The sequence below is a fragment of the Thermobia domestica genome, chromosome 7, assembly GCF_964235325.1.
Source record: "Thermobia domestica chromosome 7, izTheDome1.hap1.1, whole genome shotgun sequence".
NCBI classification, from domain to species: domain Eukaryota; kingdom Metazoa; phylum Arthropoda; class Insecta; order Zygentoma; family Lepismatidae; genus Thermobia; species Thermobia domestica.
Window position 1 is genome coordinate 274,665,203 of NC_137460.1, and position 26,590 is coordinate 274,691,792.

General features: G+C 35.9%; 2 protein-coding genes across 2 annotated transcripts; one reads left to right on the forward strand and one right to left on the reverse strand.

The window, feature by feature from the left end:
- Positions 1–1,078: 1,078 nt before the first annotated feature.
- Positions 1,079–11,067, forward strand: LOC145689072 (uncharacterized). Its single transcript, XM_081763199.1, has 3 exons — positions 1,079–1,584; positions 4,375–4,571; positions 5,787–11,067. The coding sequence occupies exons 1-3, from the start codon at positions 1,454–1,456 to the stop codon at positions 6,758–6,760; spliced, it is 1,302 nt and encodes a 433-aa protein (XP_081619325.1). The 5' UTR covers positions 1,079–1,453; the 3' UTR covers positions 6,761–11,067.
- A 7,363-nt stretch (positions 11,068–18,430) lies between these two features.
- LOC145689073 (uncharacterized) lies at positions 18,431–26,183 on the reverse strand. The gene is made up of 3 exons (XM_081763200.1): positions 25,861–26,183; positions 23,533–23,752; positions 18,431–21,272 (listed from the first exon to the last, which is right to left on the reverse strand). The coding sequence occupies exons 1-3, from the start codon at positions 26,056–26,058 to the stop codon at positions 20,047–20,049; spliced, it is 1,644 nt and encodes a 547-aa protein (XP_081619326.1). The 5' UTR covers positions 26,059–26,183; the 3' UTR covers positions 18,431–20,046.
- Positions 26,184–26,590: the final 407 nt, after the last annotated feature.

The window sequence follows — 26,590 nt, forward strand, 5'->3', positions numbered from 1 at the left end:
GGAGAAACGATCTAAACCACTCTTCCAACCCAAGTCCCAATCTAAACAACACTTACGCTAACCATAATGCATATAGAAGATGACGTACAGTTGTATTCTTTGAATTCATGTTATATACAGTAAAGCTCTATAACTATATGCTCTACAGAGCTTTGTGTATTATAACAGAGAAATTTCGTCTCTTTATGCGAGGAAACATTGAAAATTCAATATTAATAACAATATATTTCTTTAACTTCTCGAAGTAAGGAAAAAGCAGGAGATTGTTGTTTTTTTATTTTCTTTCGCAGTAGATCAGTAGAACGTAGAAAAAGCAGGAGATCTCCTGCAAAATCAGTAGATCTGGCAACACTGGTTGAAGTTAATAAAAGTTGGTGTGGAATTAAATGGAATTCTTACAATTTATACAATAAATGACACCTTTCTGATCTCTTTTTTCTTTCTTCCTCCTTCTGCTTTTGAAGGGAGGAAGGATTGTGATATGGATATAAATTGTAAGGATATTGAATTGAAAAATATTGGGGTGACAGGGAAATTATTGAAAGAAAGAATTAAACAACATAAAAGCGATGTGAAATATGGCAGAGAAACTAACGCAATCTTTTAACACGTAAACGAAAAAGGACATGATGTGAACTGGGAAGATGTTATTGTGCTGGAAAGAGAAAAAAGGTTGTGGCCGAGAAAGTGAAAAGAGGCTTGGTGGATAGAAAAAGAAAGTGATGTAAACTTAATGAATTGGGCCTAAGGTATAAGCATTAATAAAGAATGGAGAAATATTATTGATAAATACAGAAAAATGTATGTGAATTAATGCATTCAATGGTTGTTTGCTCCTTGTTGTTTCTTTCCGGTAGAATGTTATGTTTTCCCATTGGTCAGTGCAGATAAATTTCCACACTTCTGATTGGCTGTTTGAACGGGCCAAGGAGAGAACATATAGGGAGATGAATGGTGTATATATACTTGAGTAGTTTTTTTGTATCTCTCAGTGTACGTCTGATGAGGATGTTGGCTAGAAGATCGAAACTTCACGTGTAAATGTGTTTTTTTTATATTAAATAACTGTAGTATTTTTCAGCAGTGTGTTTGTTTTTCTGATTTGATTTGCAAGACGTGTGACTATGATTGTAAGATTATTGTGAGTAAGTGAATATGTAATTTACTAATGGACATTTCCTTTTTAACCAACAACGTATGTTTATTGCTTTATTTATGTAGAACTAGCTTTGAATATTGTCTATGCTAAATATCTCAGCGAATTACTTTCTAGTTACGGAATAAAATCACTTTACACATCACTCAAAATCGCTACTGACGTCACAGCAATGGAAACGTTTTCTGATTGGTTCACGTCATCAGTTCGTAAACACTTACTTTGCATGTCTGCTACGGTATGTTGATGGGTTGATACAAAACAAATATTTTGTTTGAAGACGCATAGAAAAGGAAAATGACTGATTTAGGATTTATTAAAGCCAACCCCAAGAACCTTCCCTATGTCGATTCATTTATGATTGCTTCATTTTTTGCTAATAATGAAGACTACATTGCAGCTGAAATAAGAGGCGTGAAAACAGCGCGGTAAGTTGAAACTTATTTTTAGTGTTATTTTTCTGTAATGATTACATTTTAAGCCATATGTTGTTATATTTAAACCATATGTTGTAATTTAATGTTTAAACGATATCTACATAGCAAATGTAACACAATACTAAGATGTTAAAAAGCGAGAAGCTATTTGGAAAACTTGGAAAAATGATTTTTTACGATAGAAGCATATTGGAATGGACGTAAACAACCTTGTTAAACTACAAATATAAAGAAAAATCGTGTATAATTCTACGCTGTTTAATGAGCCGAATGAAAAAAACAAAAATGAATAACCTTATGTAAAGAAGTTCAAGTTGCACGAACAAAGTTGCTTATAGTAATAACAACACGACATTAATTTATCATGTTATCCAAATTTACGAATCCGTACATGAATTCATGTAAATGACTCCTTTCATTAGTAAATGCAGTTCTTCTATGTTATGAATTTTTTCTTCTGGTTAAGTTGCATTCCGGGTCAGATTTACATTGGGAGAAATCTATGGGGCTAATTGTTTGCTTTGAGGGGCCAGATTTTTAAACTTTTTTTTTTGCGATATTCAATTCACATTCGGTTTGGTTAGGTTAATAGCATTTAATTCAGACAGTGTTGCCAAGCAAGCGTTTGCGAGTGAAGGCGGGTTACAGCCTCTCAGGGCACGTTGTTTTCTGTCCTCGTTAATGTTGGCCCCCATTACTAAACAATTATCCTCCATCGTTACGGATATAAATACAGCATCCGATATATACCATAAAAAATATAGTGAAAAAAATACGGCTGATAGTTTCTCCCCCAATTTTACACATATAGAATCTCCACTTTCACTTATTTCACAAAATATAGCTGAGCGAGCGAAGGGGTTAGAAGCCACGCAGGGCTCGTAGTTTTCCACCTTTATCACAATCTAGACAGAAGCAAGGTACTCGGTTTTCGAGCCATGAAACTAGTTGGAGGAGATACTAAATGCCGTACAAAAATACTAATCAATCTATTCTAGGTGGCCAGTAAAAGCAAAAACTGTTTAACCGAGTCAGCGTAGGGCAAAGCTGATGAGCAGCTGTGCCAACTACAGTCAATATACGCGTAGGATAGGATACACTGTGTTCCTCATGTTAGTCGTTCGGATCGTGACTTAACACATTCATGGAAACAAATTCATTTCATCGTGTCTTGCTTATAGCCTATTACGTGCTTAGAAGCGTACACTTTATACTACGTTTCTCAACATTATAAGTGTTATTAGGAGTAAAATTGCAGTACTTTTTCGGGTATTATTTTGTGTCTCCCCCAAATCACGTGGTAGTGACTGTGGCTGAAGTACCGGCTCAGTATACTTGTACCAGTTTATGAAGGTGTGGACTGGCATTTGTGTGTAGATTCATTTTAGGAGGACTTAAATGTATGTACGCGATAGAAGCTATTGTACAAAAGGTATTAACCAATTGTGCTAGGAGGCCACTAAAAAGCATGAATGCCGCCTAACTGACTCAAAGCAAGCGTATCAGCGACGGTGGGTATACACTAACGAGGATACCACTAAACCGTATATGGCATAAAACACCTTATGTGTAGATTTGGGGGAAGATACTAAATGCCATCCTACTATTTGTTTAATTATATATTATTCTGCAAATATTACCGATATATGGATCCGTAAACGTGGTCGGTTACAATAACAACTTACTTTGTCGCGTGTTTCTTCATACTGAAGCAAGATTAGTTCCGGCGTTGTTTTAAGGCACAGTAGATTTGTAAAATTTAATAGGGTCATATAATTAATCAAACTATATGAGAATATTACTTGTTACACCCCCCCTTTTTTTAAGTAATCGGAATGCTTTCAAACACGTAGTTCTCTGTAAGGAAACTGTGGTGAACTAAATTCGTATGTCAATGCAGTGTATTAAATCACGATTAATAACGATGAAGCTGGCCTACAGGTACGGCATTTAGTAACATGATATATATATATATATATAGTGTGTTTCCGTTATATTCGCGCACTCGTGTATGTCCACCGTCGCTGACGCACCTGCTTCCTACGGACGCATCCGTGGCAATCCACTAGCGTCGCCCTACCTTTACACGGGTTAGATATATTTCGTGCTTTTAAGCGGCCACTTAGCACAAGTTGTTTATGTTTATATCGATTTTATGATGCATGTCCATATGTATTTATATCCATAATGATTAAGGTCTCCTACAGCGAATTTGTATCCATAAATGCAACGTTTCCTGTCAGAAACAATTTATGCAATACAACTAGTATATTTTGTGAAGAAATAAGTAACCCATAAATTCATGTATGGTTGCGTAATTGGAGATGCACTTGCATAACGAATAATATTAATATGTGCATACAAGATTATTCGATTCCTTTTGTTAATAAAATAATAAATTACTAGTTGACCCTGCACTCTCTACACAGCGCATCATTCTCATATGACCATGACTCTCCTTATCATTCCTCAAAACATCTGTACATGTCCCTTTACAGACACAAGTGAAAGACATGTTGATAAAAATTGGCAATGGGTATCATAATTAGGAGCTAATTTTCGATATTTTTTTTTCAAAATCTCGCATCGTTTGCAAGATTTAAGCCTACTTCCGGTTGGAGTTAGAATTGTCGGAGGTATGTTAGATTTGATATATGAATGTATCGTAATGAAAATCGACAAAAGGGTATCATAAAGTGGAGAGTTTATAAATTATTTTTTGAATATCTCGCGCCGTTTGCGAGATATGATTGTTAATAAATTATTTTCTTAATGTTTCAGATCAGCAAGGACCTCATATGGAGATGAAGCTGTAGGATACGTCCAGCTTAAGAGAGAAAATGATCGCTACATTATTAAAGGCCGCGTAACGCCAGAACACAAGGTTAAAAATAAAAATTACACCGTTTGTGTAATTATAAATGAAAAAGAAGAAAAGGTAGAAGTGGCCAAATGTGAAGATTGTGCAGCTGCAGCAGGTTAGTTAAAGTTTATGACCTTAAAGAATATATTTACGCTGTCGGAATGTAATAGTCGCGGATGCACTTTGAATTTGGTTAGTTGGTTTAATTGACCAGAGTTTATCAATTAAACCAACCTTTCAGCATCAAAGCTATATGAGACGTGGACCAGCTTAACATGGAAACCGAACCACATGAGCTTCCATTGACTCGGGTCTCCCGCTCTAAGGTTGGGTATGTTAGAATGGAATTTGTATCTGTATATGGAATTTGTATCTGTGAAATGAGTATAGAATATTTACGAATTGCTATGAAAATCAATTGCTTTATGTTCGACAATCTAACGATAATACAATAAGTTCAGATTTTCACGTGAGTTGCTTTGGTTGCTCGGCAAACGTCAAGGAAGTGTTGAATCTTTCTAAAGTATTACAGACTTGCAGGCAGCAGTACTTCTTGTAATAAATCATCTAATCCTAACACTGGTGTATGGTATACAACGTACGCTTAAAAAAATCGGGCTAGCCTCTGGGGTCATACAATAGGGCCTCTCTTTAGGGAATGGTTATCCAGGAAATCTGATATTACGGGAGTAATACGGCAGGGATCTGTGTAGTTAGCATATGTATCAATGTGGTACATCATCGTGGGATCCGAAGTTGTTTACTCATATTCCTGACTGGTTCGCGTGAGTTTTGCTGAAAAGCTTCCCGAACTGCTTTAACTTTCTCTTCATCCATCAGTTTCTTGTCACTGCCTTTCTTCCTCAACACTGAAAGTTTCCAGCAATTCTTTTAGGTCACCGAACAATGTAACGATGGTCTTGTTAACGATCATCACCAGCAATGTAAACAATGTAACGATCATCAACAGCATGCGCTCCACTAATATTGTTTGCGATCTTCCGTGTGCTGAAGATAAAACTTGTGCAAAAAATTAAACCGCGCAACTCTTTCATTGTTAATTGCCAGATACTTACATCTCTTATTGGTGTATTTTCAGCTGATACACTGCATTTAAATTTACTTAATCGTAATGACAGTAGTGCAGCTGCTGGTGCTAAAAGATAAGAATGTTGTAAAGTAAGATAAATGAGACTCAGTCATGTTATTAGGTAAAATACAAATAATGTTATATCAATGTGTCGTAAATATGTGTTAATATGCAATATAATCTTTTATACTTATTTCTTTTTAAAGAAAAGTCTTATTATTTACTTATTTATTTTTGCAGGCGGCTGTAAACACGCTGTAGCATTTTTAATGTGGATACATAGACGGAGTGAAGAGCCAGCAACCACGTCCACTACATGCCACTGGAAAAAGTCTGTTCTGTCATGTGTTGGTGGGGCAAGAAAATTTGTTTGTAGTAGTGCATTGGTTTCTTCAGACGTTAATGTACCATTCGTTCCCCCTAGAACAGACTTTTTGTCAGCAGTGATTGAAGAAGGTAAAAGAAGAGGGCGACAGAACTTGTTAATTAGTCATTCTACTCCAGTTACACCAATAGATGAACTATCGCTGCATAACTTATGTTGCTGGTTTTCTTTCACTGGAAAGAATACTCTTAATGAGTTTCAAGAGTTCTGCAGCAGTATGATGAAGGATTTCGCTTGTATTAAAGCTTCAGAACTGACGTCATCTCAAAGTGAGTCCGAGCTATGGCATAAACTTCGCTTTGGAAGGATTACTGCTTCAAGAATTTATGAAGCTAGTCGGTGTCAGACTACTGACGGTAGTCTTGTGGAAACCATATTGGGTTCTCGCAGTGTCGAAACTCAAGCTATGGTACGCGGACGCAAACTTGAATCTTCAGTTCTTCACAGGGTCGAAGAACTGACTGGTAGGAAATTTTCCAGGCGCGGACTAGTTTTGAGGCCAGATTTGCCTTTCTTTGGTGCATCACCTGATGCTGTGGACGATAATTGTGTTGTGGAAATAAAGTGTCCCCAGAACACTAAATCTGTAAAAAGATATATACTCAATACAGGCTGTCCGGCTTCAAAATATCTAGCACAGATTCAATTTCAGATGCATATTGCAGGTAAGAGAGAAGCACTGTTGTGCATTGCAGATCCACAATTCGAAAAAACAAAGAATGTTGATATTCATCTTATTAAATACAATGAGGCTTTCATTGCAGAAGTTATTTTCCAATCAAAAAAATTCTGGGAGGTTGCTATATGTCCGAAATTATTGCATCGTTAATAAGCTTTTTCTTTAATAATAATAATAATAAAAAAAATACAGGATGGCCCAAAATAGGTATTCAGTAAATACTAATCAGCTCATTGCATTCTGTATCATTTCTTATTTTTATCCATCAGGTAGACTTAATTTCTTTATTATTTGTTCTTAATGTGATTTTATCTACATCTTAAGCTCGGAAGAGCCGAAGCAAATAAACCCATAGGCTAGAATGTTATACTTGATCAATGCAGGGGTGTAAAACTACTTTTGGGCCACCCTGTATCCTCTTATTTCTCTGGGATCAGTTTCAATTTGCAAGAAAGATGTAACTACTGATGATTGTTTTATTCGTTACTTTAATTAAGTGTATTTAATCATGTATCAAGAAAAGTGTCGGTAGAAAATTGTTTCTCTCACTTTTACACGAAAAGAAAAACTATTGTGGATAATTCAAACTAACAAGTAAGAGATAATAATAAAACTAAGAATATGAAGGATGTTATAGGTTACATATTGAAAAGTGAAGACACTCTTTGTATTTCATTACATGTAGCTTCCATTTATATTCCAACACATGCTGGTATCTTTCTCAATACCCATGCATCGTTGAGTGCATGCAACAATGTGTGCATATTGAGGAAGACACCAGCGTGTATTGAAATGTATACGAAAGTAAATTTAATTGAGTACGAAGGCTTATTTTCGTGAAACCAAAAAATCAAGTACTATAACAATTATATTCAGAATAAACTTTGATTCAGTTCGTTGGAAATGTATTTTATATTCTCTTTTTACTTTGCAAAATTTATTTTGTTGAAGATACTATGTACTATTGTATTCTGCAATGGCGAATATTGTATAAAATGTAACTGTTTATTTACTACTAATAGAATATGTCATAAAACATTCCTTTGAACTAAACATTAAAAATTCTAGATTTAAGTTATGAGTTCAATTGTCTATTATCTGTATAAATTTTGGTGTAAATACACAGGGAGATTCTTTCGGTACTAGCCCCAAAAATGCAGATATTTCAAGTCCGAAGCGTATAATTATGAAGCATGCATCAAACAAATATAGGTCCTTGGGAAGGAAGGGGAAAGAGTCCTTATGTCGTCGAGACAACTGGCGCCGTATTACGCATTGCCGTATTTACAATATGAACACTGACCTGATATTGTGTTGGTGCTGGCAAAGGGCAACGATGTACACAACAGAGGCGTGATTTTATAGTTCGTAACTACAGCGATAGGTTCCTTTAAGCAGTAGCATGTCGAATGTTTGAATAAATATGACGGAAAGTTACATCAAAGCTAACCAGTGCAGATGTCGCGAAAAGACTAGAGAAGACGTAACCCCAAACATGACGTGTTGCGTTGAACTGTGCTTCGACAGTAGTGACAAACATTACCAGCATCTTCTCTAGTAACGACATGCTTGCAAGGCGTGTGTTACGTATGCATATTTAGAATGTACTCAATAGTCTTGGAGATAATGGCAATTACTTGAGTCTAGTAGCGAAATAATCACTCTGTATGTCTTTGTTATAAAATTAGTTCTATTACTGGTTAACATGTGATTTGAGTGACATGTGATTTTTCAAAATGAGGCGAAATTGATTATCTTCTTTATTTTCCTAGTGGTGTGTTGGATGGTCTAAAACTCGTGCCCGTGCTTAGTGGGGAGAGGGGGTGATGATAAATATAAAATGAAGATTAAAACATAATATGATTTTATTTCGGCGGTAGAGCTCGGTAAAGATATGATGTGACAAGACCGCATAAAGCAAGTGTGTATCAAAAAAAAAAAAAAAAAAAATACCACTGTATCGTGAAGTGAGGGTTACGTGTATGGCAGGTAACCAGGTGGTTCATTGTTTGCATTCACTTTCCTTTGCAATATTTTGCCTTGGGAAAAAAAAAAGGGCGAAACCGTTGTGGTATTTGAACATGGATCGCTAGTTGCAAGTCATACATGTTACCCATAATCCATGTCAAATAGTGATAAGCTTTTTGTCAGACACTTTGGTGCAAGCGGCCTTGGGTTCGATTTCCGGTAGAGGCACTGGGGGAAAAGGTATAACAACTTTTTCGGCCAGTCATCCTTAGTGAAGTTTTTCCTGGTTTTACTCATTCACAGTATAGTACGTAACATACACGTTCCAGTCAACTTCCTCCCCCCTTTCCCGGATAGTGTGCTGCTCGTCATTCCTCAGACATGACGGGTTTATGGCCATGGAGTCAGTAATGTGCAGAAGTATGTGAAAAGAAAATACATTTAGGGATGTTGGAATTTTCCCCAGCTTTTTTTTTATTTGTATTTATTTATCACACGAAAACCCTACCTGAAAAAATATGCTCCAGATCTTGGATTGAAATAATAAGCATAACGTGAATATAATTACCTTCTTCAATCGTGTTTCTCAATATACTCCTAGTTTCAGAGTTGGGTCAAAATATGTATTCAAGAGAACTTCAGCAGAAAATAATCGAAAAAATATAACTTTGTGAATCATACATAACTAATTTTGTTTGCGCTTGATCAAATTCGCTTTGGGTGTTAAGCTGAAATTTACTATGTAAAAATGAAAAGGATTCTGTGATTGGATCACGAGAAAACGGCTAAGCCGTTTGAAGTGAATTTTTGAATGTAGTTACCACGTACCTCAAAGAGGGTGTGTATTATGTTCCTCTTACTGAAATGCGTATTCTAACGGGGAAACGGAGGGTCAAAATCTATGCAAAAATTTAGTACCTCCCCATGCTTTCTCGAGGTCGAATTGTGTCAATGGTGCAAAATGTGTTCCACGAAACGCGGATGGGAATTCACTGATTCCCTTGTGCGATTTTTTTAAAGTCTAGTCCGATGTCTCACAATTATGCGCTGAAGCTAAGGTAGATGATGATGAGATGAATGATAATGGTGACGTGACGAGAGGAAAGAAACGGGAGAACCTAGTGATGGGCAGTGGGAATATTCCCGGTGGGAAGGAATTTAAAAATGGGAATATTCCCAGGTTTTTTCCCTGGCCTATAAATTCCCGGGAAGGAATTTATTTTCATTTTTTTACTTTATCCTCCAAATTATAAGAACCATATGACAAATTACTTTATTTTAATATATTATGATTTACTTCTAGGTTTTAAAGAAATTGGAGATTAAAAAATTTAAAATTATTTGACGGTATTTTATATAACTAATAATATGATTTTTAAAGTTCCATTTGCATTTCCACTAAAAAGTCGGGTAATTGTTTAGTATTGGAAGCCAAAAATAGCAAAAAGTAGGATGATTTACGGAAGAAATGAGTTGATAGTGATGTTCAAGTAGTCAAAAAAGTATCAACCATATTTTTTTTTAAGGCAGTAAGGGATTTATATAAAACGGAAAGGTAAGTGGAAGTGATTTATTTGAGAAAAGAAAGTCAATTGTTAGCAACGATGATAGAAAAGAACGTGCCATGCGGGGCTCTAACCCGTTTTCATTCGCTAACGCTCCGCAATGCTGTCTGAATTTAATGTTGGTAACGTAATTTAACGTATGAAACCATAAAAGAACCACATCGGAATAGAATATCGCCAAAAAGTAGGTGCAAAAGCTTGCCCCCAATGCTAAAGAACAGCCAAAATTAGCAAAGTACTAATTAAGAAATGAGGAAAAGGAACCATTTTGTAAAGTAATTTAGAATTATGTAGAAATAGAGATAAAATACTATTAATAAACCCTGAACCATCATTAGTAATAGACGTCGGTCTGTCTCCACTCTCTGACTCGAATTTCTGAAGAGGTACTCGGACTTCTTTTACATGTGAATTAACGCATGGAATTTCAAGAAACAGGTAGAATGAAAGGTCGTGTATGGCAATATTACGTGCTAAAATATAAAGATAAGTAAGTATCTTCCAAATTTTGTGAACATAAATATGTATGCGAAAATGTTGATAAATTGGTGAGACATGTATCTTCTAGCATTTATCCCATCTAATTGGTTTATAACATTTATAAATTTAATGTGTTTATAATAACAGTAATAGAGTCAAGTTGAGCAAATACACTTACATAGAAATTTAAACTGTTACTATATATTTTTTTCGCACATTTTTAATTGATAGAACTGTTTGTAAATACCCGTAAATATACATTTATGCGTACTCTCTAAATATAATAAAGTGTTAATAAAGTAACACAGTACCGTTCAGAATATAACATTTTAAAGAATCCTTTGTGGAGAACAGTAATAATATGCTGTGATATAAAAATTAATTCAACTCTGAAATCATAATACAGTAATAAAATGCAATTTTCTTTCTGATTGTACATAAATTCCCGGATAAATTCCCATTTTGGGAATCTTCCCGGGAATATTCCCAGGGAATATTCCCGAAAAATATCTTCCCGGGAATTTACCCATCACTAGGAGAACCTCGAAAAAAAAACCATTAACACGGTGTTTGTCCACCACAAAGCCCACTTAATGGGAGCTGAGTTCAAACCAGGAACCCGCGTTAGAAGTGAGTCACCACGGCCTACAAGGGAATTCTATAGTTTCATATGTACAATAGAACATGAATGCTTAAATGGCATTTTAAATAGGAAAATGGCTTTAAATATATGTGCAAATTTAAAAGCTCAATTTTCCTCAACAAAACCCATTAGACTAGTTTAAAAAAATGGTTTTTCATAGCCACTATACCATCATCCCTTGCTGAAGATCCATTATATAGTAATTGGTATTAATGTTTTAGAAATTCTACAAATGCAATAGCAATCCAGTGACTGGATAGAGCTCCATCCTAATTAAATGGTTAGCGTTCTCGTCTTGGGCGTGGAAGATGTAATTTCGATTTCCAGTGGTAGCTTATATGGTTATCACCTATCTCTGAGATATACGGTGCTGTCCTCCGGCATTATGGTATGTTCAGCTATGTTGCAGACTTTTTTTTTTTACTTCTCTCTCTATACTTTTTGGTCTAAAGGAGACAGCTGATTAATGAAAAAAATGATTGAGAAAAAAGTGCTTTCTCGGCGGATATCGAACACGGGACTAGGTGCACACAAAAGGCATACGTGCTAGCTAGTAGCAACGGTGAGGGCTCGCAAAATAGTTATAGACGTCTTTTCAAGCATAACTACTCTGCGACATGGCTGAACACACACAATAGCCGAGGAAAGCATGGTGTGTCTCAGAGAGGTATAGCATCATTGTCGACAAAAACCTGCACAAGTGACATGCAGCAGAACAAGCAAGCCTCTTCCTCCAATACGATAACATCCATCCCATGTTTCATAATTAATCCAAATTGCTCTGAAGAACATCTGTTGGGTTGTCAGTTTTCAAAATAGGGCTGAACAAATGGTACGTACATTGAACATCATACCTCAACAATACCGTAACTCAATACATATAAAATAGAATCTAAAATGGTATAAAAGCACATGTTGGTTAATTATAATACTCTTTAAGTCAGGACCCTTTATACCTAAACTGAAATGGTATATTATACTAATAGAAATCATTTCTGCAGTTTCATTACCATCTTCTTTCAAAATTGGTACGTTATTAGTAGACTTCGGATTTTAAGGCAAATGCCTATTTTGTTCCCTTTATAGGAAGTAAAAAATACTTCGGATCTTTACGAATCATGAGGAATTAAGCCTATTAAAACACTTTATAAGTGCCCCAAAAATGCCTAAAATGGAGTTTAGCGCCTATTTTGGCCGTTTTGGCCTAAAAATGCCTAAAACTGCAAAAAATACAAAATTCCTGTATTTTTTAAATAAACTTTTTTTTTAGTGTTGAGTGAAATTTAATTGACAAATCTGAAGGCAGAGTGAGTGTGTTTGTCGAGGCTAATTTTAGTCTAACTCGTATGAAGAAGTGAAACGCAGAGGGTGGTTGTATGTAAAAAATTGTTTCTAAAAGTTGAGCTATTTCTGCTCAAGGTCAAGCCCATTTGTGAAAGACAAAGACAAACCATCCCTTTGCATCCTGCAGACACTGTACTGAAAGATCTCTATCTCTTTCTGTCTGTCTCTCTTTCCCCAGGGGCAAAACCAAAGCTATTGCTAAGTGCATATCGCAGTAACCAATATTCCCCTCCCTGCCGTTCTGCATTCTTGGAACTATTCCACCTTTTCTCTTCTGTAGCGGCTCACTTCAGCTCTTCTGTGATCCGTTCAGCTCTCTGGAATTTGGACAATAGTTTACACACACACATTCACAAATCAACACACAGCTCTATTGAAGCAAGAATCTCTTCGGGTCTTCGCTTTCAATATTTGGGAAAAACCAAAGTCCACGAACAGAAACGATTCATGAAGTGACGCGGTTCAGTTGACTGGAGTATCCATCCATGTATCATTTTCGGGTCAGTGCAGTGATTTATCTTAAACACGTAGTTCAAGAACGATACATCGTCTCTACAACGCATGAACAATTGGACTCAACGGCTTACAGCCCAGTCACAGATCTTGAGGATTCTTAAAAAGAAGTTTTGTATCATACGCAACAATGCCAAAGGAGAAGTCTTCAAAAAGTACCTTGATTCGCCAGTGGTTGCAAGAATTTCCAGATCTAACATACGATGGAAGAATAATCTTTTGTCCATTGTGCAGCAAGCAGGTAAGAAAAGCTATTCTTATTTACAGAATTTATAAATTTAATTAAATCAATTGTACACCCCCCCCTCCTTGTTTCTGTATAGCTAGCTAAAGTAAAACCTTTATCAATGGGAGGTTAACTATTTTAAGAGACAACGTTACTGAGCTGCTGAACTCGTGAAAATCTAATTTACATGGAATTTAGATCAGTTAAGAAAAAACATAAAAATAATCCTGTAACACAGGAAAATCTTTAAAATGTAAAGACTTCTAGCAGCCTGCTTAAATGAAATATATGAACGATGGTTTTGAAAGTGCTAATGGAAGAAAGTGTCTAGACTTACACATTCAACAGTTTTAGGGATTCTCGGGGATCTTGAGAAAAGCGGACATGGCATTCTCGGTTCTTTCCGAAGGACTCCCCCCCCCCCCCGAAAAAAAGCGGTAAAGGTTAAAAACAATGTAAGTTAAAGTTGACATATTGTGTCAGTAACTCCAAAAGGGGTCCTCTTTTCGGAGAAAAATGTTTAATGCCAGCAATTACTCGACAGTTTCAGGAGCTTAAGAAAACATATTTTTGCTATCTCGTTTTTCAAAAGAAAAAAAAAATACGAAAGAAGTTAAGAAAGGCGGGATTCAATTTTTTTTAAATGCCAACAGTTCCAAAAGTTTGAAAGAAGAAATGTGCAATGCCAATATTGATTATCTTTAAAAAGTTAAGGAAACTGGATATATCCTTTCATCCCGAAAATATCTAAAAACGAGGATTTCAGTTTGAAAGAAAAACTAGAAATGTCAATATCTTGAAAAGCATAAAAGATAGGAAAAATGTTTAAAGGCCATTTTTTTTTTTTTTTTTTTGTTATTTTTCTCGAAAAAGAAAGAAAAGATCTGTTAATAGTTAAATAACGGCGTTTGAGGTTCATAGATTGTCTCAGAACTTGTTTTACGAAGCAGAAACTTGTTTGTCTCTTTGTTTTTTTATTTATCAATTTTGCTCGAGGTGCTACTGTCTATTGTCTTAAGATGCTATTGATTTCCATCCATAGTTACAGACAAATAAATTCCACACAGGGGCAAGAAAAGAACAGTCTGACACTCGTCTAACAAGAATTACAATTGCGGATAATTTTATTTTAGGACAGATCTTAAGAAAGGAAGAATTTGTCTCTGATGTTCTCTCCCCAAAGCCCAAAAAAAAAAAAAAAAAGGAATTCTAATCGATTGCTCTCTCTCTCTCTCCTGATGAAGAATATCCATACACCTTTTGTCGCAGGGCCGCAAGAGACAACTAATTTCCAAAAAAAAAAAATTAAAAAACGCCAATTTTATTTATTGTATCATGCTGATGTTCACGCTCAACTAAGGCATTGCTAATACTTTATTTTCGTTCTAACTTTGGTTTCTGTCAGTTGATAGTTGCAAAAATTTTGAATTTTTGAAATTTTAAAACGGCCCTTATTTTAAATTTTTGACAGGTCACTGATTTTCACACTGAAACATTTTAATCATATTTTGGGGAAAATTTGGTTCAAATCAGTTAAAAATTTTGTAAATTACAGTTTTAAAGAAAATTTTAAAGGGACGATATTTTGAAATTTTTCATGCAATTATTTTGGCATCCAAATCTCAAACAAAATATTGCCAAATTATGTTTTAATTTTTGCCAAGCTGGAGTGTGTCAGCATTCGAAATTAAATAAAATATAGTGCTTAAAATTAAATTAGTTACAGTGCTTAAAATTAAATATTATTTCTCAGATATTGATATACAATTTTATTGCTTCTGTCTGTAAATTGGGGATTATTCTGAAGTAAAATGCTCATCGATTAGTCTTTTATTTGATCTGTTCTGATTCGAAATGGGACTGGGGTATATTGGTCTTTAACGAGGTAGACCAACAAGTTTGCCTTTTTGTCAACTTTAAATCAATAATGTAACGTTCACCGATTAAAAAAAAAAAAAAAAAGCACATTACGACCAGAAAGGCAAGCAAACAGTGATGGTAGTTGTCGCAATTAGTGCTCTCAATCGGGTCAGTTCGGGTCGACTTTTGGTTGGACACCCTCGAGTAACGGGTCGGGTCAGGTCAGCCTAACTCGGGTCACGGGTCGGGTAGCGTTAGACCAACTCAGTTCACCGGTCGAGTCGGGTCACCCGAGATAGTTTGACCCGACCCGACTGGTGAACTGAGTTGGTCTAACGATACCAGACTCGTGACCCGAGTTAGGCTGACCTGACCCGACCCGTTACTGAGGGTGTCCAACAATAAGCTGACCCGAACTGACCCGTTTGAAAATACTAGTCGCAATGTACACGAAGAAAATTAGAGAATTTGAAACCGAAATTAAAGTTAAAACGCCACCATCTTCACTAGTTTTGTAAGAAGCATTTGAAAATATATTTCTAAGCGTTTTTTTTTTTTTTTTTTTTTTTAAGGTTTCTCAGGAAAAGAAGTGCCACTTAAAGCAACACATTGATGGTGCTGGACATCTTGCCAAATCTAAAGCGAAGAAACAACAGAAACAGACACAGTTAACTCAGCCTTCTGGATCTGGATCTGAATCTGGAACTGCGAACACATTTAATGCGGATCTTGCTAGAGCCCTTGTCGCTGCCAACATCCCATGGAACACACTTCAAAATGAAACATTCCGACAGTTTTTACAGAAGTGGTGCCAGCAATCGATACCGTGTGAGTCAACACTCAGGAAAACGTGTTTGGATTCTGAATACAACAATACACTTGATACAATCAGAAAGGATATTGGCGATTCCAGCATTTGGGTAGGCGTCGATGAGACTACTGATGCATGCAATAGATACATAGTGAATGTTGTTGTAGGAAAACTTGATGAAGATGGACCTTCAACTCCTCACTTGTTAAGTAGCAAGGAAATTAAGAAAGTGAGTGCCCAGACAATTGCTTACACCGTGAACAAAAGTTTGCAACTTCTGTATCCTAGTGGTGTGGATGATTCTAAAATTCTTCTTCTTTGCACAGATGCAGCTTCTTACATGATTGCTGCGTTTAAGAACCTAAAACCTTTCTACCCCAACCTCATCCATGTTACCTGTGTAGCACATGCTTTTCATAGAATTTCTGAAACAATCAGGAACGAATTTCCTCAAGTCAATGCCCTCATTTCTAACATGAAAAAAACTTTTTGCAAAGCCCCATCGAGAATCGCTGTCTTTAAAGAAAAACTGCCTGGCATTTCTCTTCCTCCACAACCTGTCCTAACGCGCTGGGGAACATGGCTTGAAGCAGCTTTGTATTACGCAGAGAACTTGGACGCTATTGCTGGTGTTGTTGGCGAACTTCCTGGTGTGGAAAACATTGCAAGTGTTTCAGTTTTGAAGGAACTTTTCAAAGATCCCATTCTCAAAAGAGATCTTGTATATATCAAGTCAAATTTTTCATTCTTACCTACGACGATCACTAAGTTGGAAGCTACGGGAAAGCCACTTAGTGAACAGGTGTCAGTAGTTAACGAAGCCGAAAAGAAAATCCAAAGTGCTACGGGGAAAGTTGGGGAAAAAGTGCAGTGTAAGTGGGAAAGTGTAGTGAAGAAGAATGAGAGATTTCTTGTGTTGGCTCGTATAGGGAAAGTTTTGATGGGAGAGGATGAAACCATCCCCGACGAAGTGGAAATGAAAAATGTATCGAAATTTAAGTATGCTCCTGTAACATCTGTCTCAGTGGAAAGATCGTTTTCGGCAGCAAAGATGATCCTTACAGACAAAAGAGAGAGATTGACAGTCGAAAACTTTGAGAAACTGTTGGTAATTTACTGTTTCCAAAATTACGAATGAGCAAGTTGTGTACTGAATGAATCACCTGATTCACTGAAAACAAAAGATGTTAATAAAAAGGGGTATGTAATAATTTATACTATTATTTTTAGAGCCTATTTTTAATTTTTAGCGCCTATTTTCCTATTTTTAGTACCTATTTTAGGCGCCTAAAATTAAACTTTTTGGTGCCTAAAATTCCGAAGTCTAGTTATTAGAAAAGAAAGTGTACTTACCCTTAGTGAGAGATCCCTGATTAGACGCCACGCCATGTGAGGTTTGTATAAGGAAAGGCAAGGAAGTTCTTACATTCATTGATAAAGATAAGATAAGGATCCGCAATTTGGTCCACGGATGCGCCCTTCTCTACCTATTCACCTCGTATTACTTACATTTTACATCTATCAATAAATCTGTAATACCACCTGCGGAGTTGAGGAAACCTGTCATTGTACAGATCTTTACATTGCTAGCACATCTTTTTCATGATGAGGGTAAGAACTTCTGGCCTACGCTGGTGGTGGGCATCTTTTTTTTTTCTGTTTTCGCATACTATCAATATCGTTCGCTGAATTATTCGTTTCTCTGCTTCATGGCTTAATGTTCTCATGCAATAACAATAATAGCATTTTTAAAAATACTTTTTTCTATAAATTGATAAGCATTGCAGCTGTAAATTTAAAATAATATTTTTACTTTAATTCATATTAGTTTAGGTTCTAGTCTTACTTCTTCTGTTTTTAAAATATTCTGTTTATCGCTTACGCTCTTTAGACGAGGAATAGTTATGCTAAATGCCAATAGATGTTCATTAGAAAATTTGTGAAATTAATAGTTTAGCAAAAACTATCTTGAATTTACATTTTCTCTTTTTGACATAAAATGAGAAAAAAAAAACATTAAGAAAGAAGGAAAAGAATAGCTTACAACAATTTTTATATAGTAGTTCCAAGTTAAAATTTAATATTTAAATTCTTTCATACTTTTTTTTCTTTCTGTGTAATTAGTGAAGAATCAGATCAAACGTTTGCACACAGTTATCGTATTCAACAAAACATATTTGATAACTAAACATAACATTAACGCTGGTCAAGATCGGTATTTTTATTACAGATAAATTTGGTTTTACTTTGTATTCTTCGTAACACTTCTTGTACACTATTAAAGTTATTGTAAACATTTACGAAGTTTTAATGGAAATAAGTGAACAACGCAGATTCTGAAACCAAGTTTGTATAGGTTTGGTATTTTTAAAAAAAAACTACCTGTTTTAAAACAAAACTTTATTTTCAAATCAATATATTATTACTCTGAAACATGTTTTTATATTTATATACAAATCTGTGAAAAGTATAACTAATTCAATATTTAAAGTAGATTTGCTCCTTTTAACATAATACATCGGTTTCAACCTTTAAAAAAATCTGAATAAGATTAGGAGAAAAACATAGTAAAAGTCACATAATCGATTTACAACAAATGCAAAATTACAAATGCTTAAGAAATAAAGTTAATAAAATACTTCTGAGTATTGTGAGTTGGAACACCTGGACAAAAGAACACATAATAGTCACCCAATTATAACAGTTAAGTTTAATCATCCCGATCGTATAATTAAATTATGAGTTTCTAAATTCACACATTTATTAAAATATAGCATTTATGTACTTTTTCAAATAGATATATATAAGCAAAGTAAGCTAAATTAGACACTTTATACATACACTTGTAATTTTTTGATTATATACATATATACCAGAAAATGTATTGATCTCAGTCAAGTTTGTAAACATATACAAGATCTGACTGAAAGTAATGAAATTGACTGCATAAAATTTATTCTGAGATATGCTTACATTCAGTAATCTTCGAAATTACATTATTGAACATAACCATATCCTTGCCACCGGTTCTGCCATAGGTCGTATTTTGCCTGGAAGCCTTGCAAAGGATCTTTAAAGCCTTCGTCACAGCGACTTGCATGTTATATAACTGTTAAAAATTGTATCCTTTTGAGCTAAGTTCGAGCAAGGAAACAAGTAGTAGTATGATTAAGCACCCAGGTGTTGGCGATCTGCGGGCGGAAATCATGTCTATGTTTTACACCCACTTAAGCACTTCTACGTAATACAACACTGATCGTTTGCCAAGTAAAAACCAAAAAAGACAATTTATTGTCGACGCTCTTTTCTCATTCTCCGAACATTTTGTGCCACACTCTTGTGATTTCGGTAGAGTATCCTTCCCGTAGGCATTCTGTATTTGCATCTCGCTGTTGGATGTTTAAAGTTTAACCCAAAATCGACAGTCCTGTATTTTGACCGTTACGCGACGCTCAAACAGCTATCCACTTCGCAAGCTATCCATGTTCAGTTAAATTCCACAGACAACTGACGAGAAATCGATCGTTTATCTAACATTTTCCACCAAGTATCACGCCATGAAATTTAGTCATCCGGCCCTTGTGAGTAGCCCAAGAAAACTTAGTCATCCGGCCCTTGTGAGCAGCCCAAGAAAATCAATATGATTACTGTCTGGACAGACTTTTTATATGTATAGAAATTATGATTTTTGTAACATGTAGACAATCCTTAATAAATATGTTATATATCATAAGTATTTACAAGCGAAATAAGCACAAGCAAAGCAGACTTTTATATATACTAAATATGAATATACTATACAGTAGTTACTTTAATTTCTGTGGGTTTTTGAAATTTCGGGAAAGTCAGCAGAGATGTGTGAGGATTGCAAATAAAAATAATAACTAATCTCATTTGGAAATCACTGTAGCTTTTCGATTAGTTTTGTTGGGGTTTTCACTTTGCCCAGGAACATCAAAAACACAGATAAACCTAAAACAGTTCATTTAAAGTGTGACCTTTGGGGATGGCAGATACATTAGTGTATTACATATGCAGTGCCCCCTGCATATTGCATAACCCAGCAGCTACATATACGCAATTATCAATATTCCCCAACGAGCGTATTTGTAAGCACGAATGGGGAGTTAGTAACTTAAAATCTCTCAGACGACGAATAACTCGTTCAATGTTTATTCTTAAGCTTGCAATTCTTTTAGTTTCCTTACAATTTTCTTTAGTAAAAACGTTGTTAGCTGGAAGACGTGGAGGCCGTACAAGTTTGCAATTTTTTTGAGCTAGTAAGGTTTCAATATGCTTGAAGCCTCTATCAGCCATTACGGTTGTCCCATCTCTCACATGGTTTATTAAGTACCCACTTTCTTCTAGAAGGATGGTATCTGATATTCTTCCACCATAACCTTTAGATACAAAATTGATTAACCCATCCGGAGTTGCTGATATTAAATACTTTAAAGTATTACACTTCTTATATTCAGACCAAGTCAATGCTTGATGTACTGGATCTGATGGTTTTTCTATCTCGATTTCGAAGCAATCTATTATACTTTCCACATTTATGTATCGAGCCAGAAAAGAATGTGGAAGTTGTCGTTTTATCATTTCTGATGGCGGCCATATGATTAATTGTTTGAAGTTATGTGCAACAACTGGCAAGTATTTTCTAAATAGAAAGTTTGCATATGAACGCGACACTCCAAAATCATCAGCCAATACTGCGAACGTATCATTTAATCGTATTTTTTTAAGAACAAGAAAGACAATATCTTTAGGAGATAATCTATGGGTAACATTTCCAATATCTTGGGCTAATAAATCCACAACATATAAGTCTTTTTGTGAAATCCCTAAATACTGCATTGGGTTTCTCGTGAAAAGGGTGCGAGCTCTATTCAAACTGATTTCTTTCATATTTTGGTCTTGTTCTTCTTCACTGTTTTCGTAGTCCATTGATAAGTTATCATCCTTTTCCCATTCAGAACACACATCATTCTCGTGTAATTCACTAGAGCTGGAAGTGTAAACATCATCTACGCCTAAAACTGCGAACTTAACTGGAGACGAACTAGTATCTCTTAGCGGCTGCTTTATCGGTGAACATTTCACACTGTTTACTGTACCCAATGTTGCAGGTGTACACATTGTGCTTTTACTCAAATAACGAACAGGCTTGGCTTGCACAGCTATGTGACGAATATTCAGTTGGTTTATGGAAGCATCCTCTTTCTGTGTTTCTCGCGTTTCCAGAACATCTGCAAAATAAAAACAGATGACTATTAGTAGGTCAATAATATCAGCAAATAAATAGCTACTGAGGAAATGTGGAAACTAAGAACAAATTTGGAAACTCAGAAATGAAACCAGAGAACTCTACTAGAAAGTATACAGAAGGCTGTTTCATCCTTATGGTAGCAATTTGCAGTCACCACCAGAGGCGTTGTTTCGCGTCAGCATAGTGACGCACGCAGTACGGAGAAGCCAGACACTTGTGTACAAGCCGTGCAGAGGAGAGACGTGTGTGATCAGAATGCCACCGAAAATCGACTTTTTTTTTGGGGGGGGAGGGCTACATCATAGCACTTTCTGATATAGGCTACAGCTATAGCGAATAAGAACACTACAAGAAGAAAGGTTTCACAGTGTCTGATAAGAGAATTAATACAGCCATCCATCGCAATGCAAACCCAGAGCAAACCATTGCCATGCGTCGTCAAAAGGAGCAAAAGAAGCAACCGGCTCCAGAACGCAGTCAAGACGTCATTGCTAAGGTTTGCCAGTTTGTGACCCAGGAGAATCCACCCACCCAACGTGACATAGCGAGGCGTGTTGGACGGTCAACTGCAACTGTACACCGAATCATACGCGACAATTTGGGACTCAGAAGTGCACACAAGCGGCGGGCCCATGTTCTGAAGCCAACGCACATCGCAGAACGGCGGGTGGCATGCAAAAGGCTGTATGAAGGTTACCTGGCAGGTGACAAATGGCGTTATGTGATCACCTTCGATGAAGCATAGGTCTACTTGACAGGATCCCAGCAGATGCGTGCAATTTACTACCGCCGCAGTGAACGAACCGATCATGCAAAGTGGGTTCCCTCCTGCAAGGAGAGTTTTCCAAAGGGATTTATGGTAGTGATTGGTTTCTGTGTAAAAGGAAAGCTTCCGATACACCGGGTGTCATCAAATGTCAAGGTGAATGCAGCGTATTATATCGAGCCATGTACTGGAACACATCTATCGCCAACATGCCCCGGCTTTGTATGGCAATGACACTGACAGAGTGTTCATCCACCAGGACAAAACCAGCAGCCATACTGCCAAACGAACGGTGGCCTACATGACACGTATGGAACAAAGACAGGTGTAAAGGCTATCTCATTTCGAGACATCCCCTTCAAGTCACCAGATGCATCTTGTATGGACTTCTGTGCTTTCGGCCTCCTCAAACGGAACATCAATAAGCGTCGTCCGACCACACTTGGTGGCCTTTGAAAAGTGTGGTCGAGGAGGAGTGGGCGAAATTGGATCAGGCAGTGCTCAATAGAGGACTCCTTCAGTGGAAACTACGTGGCGTGCAATCGTTCACCAACGGGGCTCTCACATCGAACATGATCGCTGGTGGAAACGGGCTTTTACGCCCTAGGGCACGTGTCTGTACTTCACTGCCATAAGGCTGAAACAGCCTTCTGTACATGTCAACCACATTACTAAGTAAGAACGCTATTAAGTAAAGTGGGTTTGAATAAGCACCAAGTCTTGTTCTTATGAAAATATATTCAAAATGAACTTACAATACTTCTTTATCTTACTTAAGAATGAGCTGCTCAACAACACACTGTCTTGAAGTGGGTACCTCAGCCTGTTCCTGTACAAGTACGAAGTCTGTAACGTCATACCCCTTGCTTCATCCATGTTGCATTACAGAGGAAAGCTGAAGTTGCCCACCAGACGTAAAGTCGGACATTTCAATGCAGCAGTGATTTTTGAATCAGCGAATTATAGTATTTTTATTTTTACTTATTTGCCTGTTTTGCATACAAATGAGAATATTCTCGAGTACGCATACAGTTGTCAAAATTACAAAATAATTACATATATGCTATTAAAAAACTTACAAATAGAGTAACACATACATAACTATGGCTTTTATAAGCTTACACATTCATAGCATAATTAACAAAAAAACACTTATACATTGCCTTCAAAAAACTCATTTACCGAGTAGAAACACTTATCTACTAAAAACTCGTGAAGATCAGATTTAAACATAGAATATGTTTTGTTTTGCTTAAGAAAGTCAGGTAACTTATTGACAATTTTTGTACAGTTAATATATACGCTTTTTTGAAAAAAAAAATGGGGGGGATAACATGCAAATTATTAACGAACCGAGTATTGTATTTATAGACGTTACTGTTTTCAATAATTAAGTGTTGAATTGAATTCATTACCGTGTATGTGAGTATGGTAAATAAATACGCGAAATTAATTAATATTCATAGCTTCTTACCTTGATCGTTATCTTTGGTGGTTAATTCTACTTCACTAGATAAAGCTTCTTCAACAAGTCTAATTCTTTGCCTCTTTAATGACGCTCCTCTAGGTTTTAGAGAAAAGAGTGGTGTCCTGGGCTGGCAATCGAATATATGTGGCACAACATCACTTCTCATTTTAATAATCACATGTTTCATTAACTTATATCGTACGTAATTTTCCATATTTTCTTCCAACTGAAACAAAAAAATCGAAAACTTTCAATGTACAATTTTATTGAAAAACGTGTAAATACAATTTTTATACCATTATCCCATTTTCTACCCCGATCGGGAACAGCAAACTGAAAATCCATATGGCAAGCAGACGAATTTTGAAATATGGTGAGTATCAGTTTCAGATTTTCAAGAAACATAAGTTGGGATAATAAGCTACAGAATCAATTCTTAATGTCTTTCATTCAGAGTTATTAACTTACATTAAAAGATTGGTGAAAATTAAATTTGATCTCTACGCATTACTACATTAATACTGTACAAAATCGTTACGGTTAATGAAGAGGTTGAGGCTGATTTAAATGTATCATTACACTAACTTAGATTTTTTTTTTTTTTTACATACTACTCAAAATGACACATTTCAGGTTTAATATTGTTTGGAAACTGGACCGATAGTCCACAAAATATGATCTTTTCTTCATATATACCTCACTAAATATTTATTAATCTGCAATATAAATATTCTGGGTTGGTTACTTTTGAACTATTTAGCTACACTAAAGTCATACCGAATCATAACCGGATTAACTATATAATTATGAATATCACACTTATTTTCTTTGGAGCGAAAGACTTGGTTCGATTTCCCGGTGGAAGCTCTTTTATTTTGGATTCTACGTTAAGCTGTGAAGCCACGTCTCATTCAGCCTTGCTCCTGAAAGGAACGTTAACTTACATCAAACCAAACCAAAATACGTATACATTTCCAATTTGAAAGCGTGTAGCTTCTAACTTTCTTACTTAGAAATGTCATCGATATATCGACTTTGTGGTGGGCAGTTTAAAATGAAGTTGTATAAATCCTTAACAAATGTGAAAAATTTACTTTATTGTGTTACATACTATACTATACATAGTCCTAACAGGCCCGTATCCAGGGGCGTCTAAAGGGGCCGGGCCCCCCTAAAATTTTCGTGGCCCCCTAAAAGTTTTACAGTAGGCTTGCAAAATAAGTATAATATGGTGATGAACTATCATATGGTTGGATCCGCCCCTAAGTTTTGGGGCTGGCTACGGGCCTGAGTCCTAATAATGATTAAAGAAAAGTGAGGTAAACTTTCTTAATATTACTAATTACCCGATAAACTACTGTACACGATTTTCTTCTTGAAATTACAAAAGTTTAAAAGCCTCAGTTTTGAAAGTAAGTGACTTCTAACTCAACGGCAATATATTTCTGCACAGTATACAGAAGCTGTATTTTATGGTTACAAGTGAAGCGTTGCTAGTATGAAACCATGATAAGTGGTATTAAAATTTGTAAGATTGCCAAAAGCCACATGTTTTCACTACCCTCTCTTATGCGTATACCCACCGTCGCCAAAGCGCCTGCTCCCTTTGGACGCGGGCCCACTAGCTTCGCCCAGCTTGACTCCGTTAGATATCGTTCGTGCTTTTTAGTGGTCACCTAGTACAGGTTGGTTTGTGTTTTTACACTAGTCTTTATGTGCTCCTAACCTAATGTAACGTAATCTAATTCAAATAAATATAATCAAATGCATTACATTTTGGTACTTCTTTTCGATTTTCAAATTGGTTCGGCGATATAGCACTAATGCCTGGCAACCCGTAAGGGGGAGTCCTCGTAAAGAGAAACTGCACCCATGAATGCAACTCGTAGCCTAGAATTAAATCTAAGGCACTGCAAGTAAATTCTATGGTGACATAATTGCACTTAAAGTATCAGGTATAGTTTCCACAGCACGTCATTAACAGCCATAATATTAATCTGTTCAACTATTTGGTCATGCGCTAGGATATAACGTCCAGAAAGCTATAGGAAATAATTCGAAAAGCAAGACACAGACCAGAACGCTGTAGGGAATCGTTTAAAGCAAGAACATTTATTTATTTATTTTTAATTTGACAGGCTACCCTTAATCTTAAGCTATCACACATTATTTAAGTCTATTTCTGCCGCCTGTACATTGATCCTTATAAATACGTTGTAAGTTCCCATATACTCAATTTCCTTGTAAATGTTCGAAATTGTGGTGCATTTGAAATTAATCTACTACTACGAAATTATATTTTAATAATTGAATAAATACTATAACTATACTTACATTGAAATGATCTTCACAAACAAAACACACAGTCTTTTTTCCGATGCTGTTTACATCACGTCGAACAGCTTTTATCCATGCCTGCCTTCGCTTTTCATCCTTTGGAACGGTGATGAAAAGTTTTTCCGGTGTTCTTATGGAGGTATTCGTACACAATGGTACTATACACCACTTATAGGATGTTTTTGATGTTTCCATGTTCTCTCGTTTTCACTGCGATGGCATAAACATTTAAATCCAATCAGCAATAAATACAATGACCAAACAAACCATATGTTATTTTCTATAACTTGCAAACAAACCACTCAACGTAAACTATATAACCTTCTTCTTCTACTACCGACTACAAACGTCATCAACATGGACGTCGTTGTTTTGAGCGCACGAGTTAGAGCCCAAACTTTAATCGCTATTTTGGGTTACTTAGCATGCACGCAGAGACGTAAGGAAGTGCTTTCCGTGATCAGCAATTGTAATAGTATTTTTCAGTATGATAAAAAGAAATCAGTGGAAATGTCCATTGTGCCACACAGCCACCTTTATTTTTTAAAAAAATAAATAAAATAAAAAAACAAACTAAAGTGGAAAATAAAAGAGGTTAGCACGGTCGAAAGGACATGTAGTAAAAGTTGTTTGCTCATTTGTAATCTTTTGATGTTCTTTTAATTACATTTTATTATTACATTTTCTATGCAGTTTAACCAGGTTTAGTGATGTGCGTTGCAAGATA